Source organism: Olea europaea, chromosome 8 (assembly GCF_002742605.1).
Source record: "Olea europaea var. sylvestris chromosome 8, O_europaea_v1, whole genome shotgun sequence".
NCBI classification, from domain to species: domain Eukaryota; kingdom Viridiplantae; phylum Streptophyta; class Magnoliopsida; order Lamiales; family Oleaceae; genus Olea; species Olea europaea.
The window spans coordinates 14967588-14974814 of NC_036244.1; the positions used below are offsets into that span (position 1 = coordinate 14967588).

Here is a 7227-nt window from a genome sequence, read left to right on the forward strand (position 1 = left end):
TTTCCAAAAGACAAACTCTGCATTTTTGACTTTCGTCACTAACAATTCTAATTGACCATCTAAGTAGAAGTATCACAATATATACAAAACTATACGTCAGTTCCAGCGAGAACCAAATAACGGAACAAAAGAAAATCCCACTAGCAAGTGAAAAAAAAAAAAGGGCCAGACCAAACAAGACATTCGTTGATCTTTATCCTCTTCTCGGGGGCCATCCAGGTTAGGCCTGCGGTTCAGCCATCTCCTAATTTCACGCGTTGAAGTCTCTAAACTTGTCCTTTGGAAGGTAGAAATCGAACTTGACATCAACGGAACCAGAAACTTCTCCAGTATCTTTGTACTCAATGTTTGTTATTGCTCCAATTTCATCCTCAACTAGATATTCTGATCTCACCCGACGCACTGGTACAGTGACTGAGTAAATGGTGCCAATATCTGGATCAGTTGAGACACTCAGTTGAACTTTATCCTGTGATTCTATCTCCACAAAATCAGACAGTACAGTCACAACATTACTCACAATCTTTTGTTTTGCCTCCTCGCTGACTGCACATCGATCTGAGAAGAGAATCATCTTCAACCGTTGCTTTGCAATATTAGCATTAGAATTTCTTCTTGATGCGGGTGATGGAAATAGGATCTTCCATGCCAAATTTAAACGCTCAAAGAAGTTCATATTAATTGCATTAAGGAGGAAGTTATCGACTTCCTGGCTGATGGGATTTGTAGAAAGCTTATATTCTTCAAAAATCCCAAGAGGCCGCTTACAATGACAGCGAGTGCTTTGGCCATCATGCATTGGACGAGAATATCTTGACATAGTCTCCGAAACACTAGATCCGCCATTAAGGAACACACTACAATCCACCTGTAATGCATCACAAGATCATCTTTAAGAAAATAATCACCATGTATTTGCCAATACAACAATTACAAGCAAGATAGGAAATATTACAATCTGTTCAAACGTTTTACCTAATTTCTGAATTCAAAATGTAAAGAAAGAGAAGGTGACAGAATATGATGAAAGTTACATATAAACCTTCGAAACATAGCAACTTTACATGTATAACACATTTGCAAATCATTTACTGATTCTCATTACCACTTTTTGAATGACATCATCGTTGAAGACAAAATTTAGATAGCCCTGTTTGACAACCATTATTTGAAAACTCTTTTTTTCTACGTACTCATTTTCAACCACACAATTACACAATAAAATATTCTGCACGTAAATCCAAAACTTATTTCCTACTTTTTATCCATACATTTTCCTAAAATCACTATTCAAAACATTATTTCCAATCTTATTTGTAATATCAATAACATTCATTGTATGTATGCCTCTCAAAGATCAACAAACACGGGCTTAACATTGGACATCAACAAGACAAATGTCATGAGTTTAAATCTCACTGTCACCCACTTAATGAAATTATTCACGTATTAGGCTTTGATGGGAAAAGTGAACCACACCTACACTTGAGGGGGCGTGTTGAGGATAAAATTAAAATAATATAGACGAGACCCCATGTAAAAACTTAAACTTTTAGATCCAATCAAATTATTCAACAATTATTTTCTAGACGAGCTATGGGACTAGGACTAGACATGATCCAGTTCCAAACAAAACCGAACTGAACCCAAATTTTCGGATATTTAGTAAATGGAACCGTCGAGGTCCAAATTTAATTATGGAACCGTTCAGGATCGATTCTATTTGGTTCAGTTAGGTTCAATTCGGTTCCTGAATTCCATACAATAATTAATTTTTTTAATATTTACAACAACGCTACATTAATTCAACTAATTATACGTTCAATCAACTCTTACAAAATAATGTAGTCCAATCCATGTATTTTTTGCATCTGAGTTCTTTATATATTTTATTGTTAAAAACACAGAAATAGGAATATAGCGAGCTTACAATAATGAAGAGATGCGCAACCGAGCTTTCAATTCGATTTTTTCAGAACTATAAAAACGAAACTTCGGTAGAATAATATATTTGGATAAAACTTATGTCAATTAGATTAAGTTGGGTTTGAGCTAAATATTATAAATAAGAAAATCATATTTCGAATTTGGACTAAATTAATCAGTTAGCAAATTTGTTTTGAAAAAAATAAAATAAATTGACTTATTTCAGATAAATAAATTAAAAAAATTGAGAGATTTGATTCTTATTCAGTTTTAATCTAGAATCGAGAACCAAACTAAATTCGTCGATTCTCGATTTACATACCCATTCGGTTATTTAATTTAAGAAAAATCGCTCAGTTCTGTTTAGTTTGGGATGGGGTTCGGTTCGGTCCGATTCGATTTGGTTCAGGAATTTTGCCTAGCCCTATTTGGGACTGCCAAGGAACCAAGATAAATGCATAATACTTGAGAATTGCATGGGTAATTAAAGATAGAGAAAATTACCTAGAAACCTACTTTTAAACAATAGTTTTCAGAAATAAAGGGAATTAATTTTCATTTCACAAATCAGGTGATAATTAATTATTAAATTAATTAATACATAGTTAATAATGGAAAATGTTTTATAACTTTCCCCCAGCCAAAATCACCCACCCACTCAAATTAAACTTTCTCTCTCTTCTTCCTTCTCTAGCGTCTTCCAGGCATTGATAAAAATGGAAGATTCCTAAATTACAAATCTCAGAAATTTCAAAGTCAGGTGCCATTAATGGGACCCATCACGACAAATCTACAACCATGATTTCACCACCCCCATTCCGCCACTACTGTAGCCATGGGTTTCTATCAATCGAAGCAAAATTTGATTCGATTGTGTGCGCCTGTTCTTCTAATTTTGATTCAATTGTTTAGTGTTTTTTGAAGGTGTTAGTGAAAGTTATGGTAGTGATGATTGTTGTTGTAGATATGAGTTAAAGATGTTAGTAGTGGTGGTGGTTATTATTTTTTCGAACAGATCTGCTGCGGTGGTTGGAGATCTGATTTTTTCTGTTCGAGATTTGGTTGTGACTGTTTGTGACCTATTTTGTATTGATTGTGACCGGCTGTGACTTGAAATTGATCTGGTCACAGACAGTCACATTGAATACAAACTTGGTCACAGATCTCGTATCAATTTACCCCAGATCATGTATCAATTTTTAACCCACACACTCTATTTCTTCCCCCAAAAATTAGTTCGGCACTCTCTTACCCAAAAATCAAATCTACGACTTCTTTCCCACCCACCATCTAGATTCCGACCGCCGACCACTTTTCTCACCGCATTTTCACGAAAGAAGTGTTGTGGTATTGGTTAGTGTTCTTTGAAGGGTTGGTGGAAATTATGGTAGCGATGATTGTTATGGATTTGAGGTGAATGTAGTATTTATGGTCATCAATTTGAGTTAAAGATGTTAGTAGTCGTGGAGGTTAATATTTTTCCAAACAGATCAGCTGTGATGGTTGGAGAGCTGATTTTTTCCATTCGAGACATGTTTGTGACCAATTTTGTATTAAGTGTGACTGATTGTGACTTGGAGATTGATCTGGTCACAGAAAGCCACAATGAATACAAATTTAGTTATAATTAGTTACACCAAAGGCAAAGTTGGTCACGGTGATTCTCAGATAACATAAGTCAATGAATTGGTCACACATAACACAGCTATGATCACAAATAACACATGAAATTTCAAATTTTATTTCTTAATATTGAAATTGATCAAATGCATATTCATCCCACCTAATTAGGTCACAGATTCAATAGAACTAGTCACAAATCTAATGGAACTGGTAACAAGTGGCTAAAAAAGAAGAAAAAAGGTAGTCGTCAGAAAGGTGATCGGTCACCGGAATATTCGTCGAACGGTTGTCGGAGCATCGTCGGGAGGTTGCCGGATTGTCCCCAAAGCGATCGTCAGGATTGTCATCAGAGCAATCGTCGGAATTGTTGTCGGAGCTATCGCCAGAGGTGGGGTGCGGTGGAGAGAGAGAGAGAAAGGTTTGATGTGATGGGTGAGTGGGGTTGGAGGTGGGGTGGGGTGGGTAAGTAAATTAATTATACTATATTATAATTAATATTTAATAAATTTAATTATAACCTGATTTTTGAAAGATTTTTAGAAATTTGTTAATTTTGAAATGTGATTTTTAAATGGAGGATTTATGTGGTGTTCCCTTAAAGATATCTCAACTCCACCCCATAACAGCCTTATCGCATACTTATCTGAGAGCATTGTGGCTATATCTAGAATCCTCTTTTTCCACTTCGCTCTACCACAGGACATATATCACAAAGTTCCAAGTCCTTTTCAAGTATCTTACTTCATGTAATGTTAGGCCTGCATAGTTTTACAGTTTATACAAATCCTATCACTTTACCCAACACGATCGACTGCTTATCAGGAATCACCTATTACATAAGCGCTTTTGAAGCCCCACCAAGTCTTCCAGTTAATTATAATTAAAAATGGTTCCATCGTCTTTTCTGAATAATTTCCTTTCAACAGTAAATCAAAAAGTTGGAAGGATAAATCTTGAACTTCATCAAGTGAACTTAAATCCTGGATTGACCCTAAAAATATCCATTAAAACTTAAGCCCGGAAACGAATAAAACCAATAGCCTCAACGACTCTTCCTGCATTGTTGCAATTTCCCGACACCATCATCACAATATGAAATCCACGCCAAGATGAAACGAAAGTTAAGAAGCGCACCAATAAGGAAAGTAAGGACGAAACGAACCTTGGAAGGAGGTAAGTGCAGTGAGGTACGAAGGGGGTTGGATTTGTAAGGAACCATAGCTGCAGAGACCCTCAAATCTCCTGTTATCGCCATTCGTTCGTCGATTTTGATTTTACTATCCCCGTTTTGTGGAGGATTTTGTCGAATTTGCTCTCTAGTTCACTAGGGCTTGCAAGGAGAGTTGAGAAGTACTTTAAGCGATGTCGTTTAAGCTTGGGAGTTTTGGGATTATTGTGCTGCAATTATTTATCATCAGTATTTACAGAGAGAGTCCAGAGTTTGAATGGGTTTTACTTGGGCCCATATAAATCTGAGAGGTATCATTTTGGCCCATTCAATTCATTCATTTTCATACAACATATATGTATGTAGGTAAGTATGTAGATACATACAATTCATTTATTTATTTATTTTTTCCGGGTCTCAATTATGTGTATCATAAGATAAGACATAAAGGTACTCGTGGATTTGCAATAAAGATTGTCATCATTGTTAAATCGAGATAGTTACTCTTCAATTTGAAATCATTATAAATTCAAGTGTTGACAGTTGACATGTGATTTTATATATTCGATATTAATATCTAAAAGTATTATGCTTTTATGAATTTATCACTTCATTAAAATGAATCTATTAGGAGATCAAGACCTAGCACGGGCGAAACTTTACAAGGTTGGTGACCTGGTTTCAAGTCTCATTTGAGTGGGTAATTTAGTACTTAATAATCGTAAGAGTTGAATTATAGGCCTACGCACATCTCAACCTCAAAACTAGACCTTTTTAGTATTTTGGAGTGGGTTTCTATTGAGTTATGGATTTTTTTCCTTTGTTCAGGATCTCAAATGTTGAAAAAATGAGATGAATTGTACCAACTTGGAATGAATTTTGAAGTTAGAAGTAAAGAGCCAAGCATCAAGGATAAATGAGAAGGAAGAGAAGGGCATAAGGAGAAGCTTTCTGCCAACTCGAGCATGTAACAACCCTGCTCGAGCAGGGCCAAATTGTAAGGAACGATACCTCTTTATCTGCTCAAGGGAAAGTGAGGCCCACTCAGACGGACCCGTGATAATTTTTTTAACTCTTTGTTTGCTTGAGCATCAGTTGTGTTTCTTGCTTCGAGAATTAATTGGTCATCTATTTTCGAGACTCATTTGTGTGAAGTTTATACACGAATTTTGGCATCAATTCATGAATATATAGAGAGGAACTCTTGGAAGGATTAGGCGTTTTGAGGAAAAAACACCAAAATTTCTCAATACTTTTGTTTATCCAGAAATTTCTTAGAGTTCAAATAAAGAGAAGAAAAAAGATAATTAAGGACCGATTACGAAGATTCAAGAGTTTGAGTTTAATCGTTTATTTTTCTTTCATTACTTGAAATTTGGATGATTTATTTTGATTCAAAAAATGGATTTTTTTGAGTTAAAGATGCTAGGCTAAACTTTTCTACACGAGGACAAGGATGAAAATGTAAAACTTTTATGCAGCTTTAATTCAATTTTCACATTTTTAACAATAATACCAATGTTTTGAAACCCCGGTCATCGACCCCAGGAAGGTGAAGGTGAAGGTGAATGTTAAGGGTTAAATGGTTCAACCAGAATCGAATTGGATGCAATAAATAAATAAATACATACAAAAATAATAATAAAACCGTGAAAATAAGAATTTTTTTAATTTTCTTATTAATAATTCAAAGTAAATCTATCTTTGGTGATTAGATTCATTATCATACAATTAGTCTTAATACTTCAAAAATTGAAAATCAATATGTTAAAATAGTTTAAACTTATTTGAAAATGATATTTAACATTAATAAATTAATAATCAAGTGCCATTCAAATTAAATTTGAAATTAGATAAATGAAAAGATAAAGGTGGATATTACAATTTAGTTAGTTAGGATTCAAAATCAAATTAGGGTGTGTTTGAACCTTTTTAATTTTGAAAAATGCATTGTGGAATAGTAGATTGATGGAGAATATATGGTTAAAAAAGAAGAATTTTTTTTGTTTTGCATGTAGTATTATTTTAATGAAGAATGTGTGGTTAAAAATGAGTATGGTAGAAAAATAATATGATAAAATGCAAAATAATTGGTGACAAACAGGGACTAGACAATTAGATATAGCCCCCGTTTGACCCTCATTTTGTAGAGTTGAAAATAGGTGGAATAGTAACTTTTTTGAAAAATGAGTGGTTAAAAAAGAAGAAAAAAATTTAGATTTACGTGTAATATTATTTTATGAAAATTGTGTGGTTGAAAATATGAGAGAAAAAAATCTAATGTAATGTAATAAAAATTAATGGGAGCCAAACAGAGGCATACATTTGGAAAATGCTTTGATGGGCATTTTAACATTTTTTGTATTATGTCACTGTCCCATATTGAAAGTTTATGATACCATTGAAAAGAATTGTATTAATGAAAGTCCTATCTTACATTAGAAGTTTATGAAATTATTTTAAAGAAATACAACTATAAAAAGAGCACGTCATCCAAATCGCAATAGTTC

General features: G+C 34.0%; 1 protein-coding gene across 1 annotated transcript; it reads right to left on the reverse strand.

Moving 5' to 3' along the window:
* Positions 1-4939, reverse strand: LOC111398923 (cell division topological specificity factor homolog, chloroplastic). Its single transcript, XM_023026084.1, has 2 exons — positions 4712-4939; positions 1-868 (listed from the first exon to the last, which is right to left on the reverse strand). Exons 1-2 carry the CDS (start codon positions 4802-4804, stop codon positions 251-253), a joined length of 711 nt encoding a protein of 236 aa, XP_022881852.1. The 5' UTR covers positions 4805-4939; the 3' UTR covers positions 1-250.
* Between the last annotated feature and the right edge of the window lie 2288 nt (positions 4940-7227).

Excerpts from the sequence above, each read along its gene's own strand:
- LOC111398923 (XM_023026084.1), bottom strand. The coding sequence starts at position 4,804 with ATGGCGATAACAGGAGATTTGAGGGTCTCTGCAGCTATGGTTCCTTAC. Across the intron at positions 869-4,711 it reads TGCACTTACCTCCTTCCAAG|GTGGATTGTAGTGTGTTCCT; the intron begins GTTCGTTTCGTC and ends GATGCATTACAG.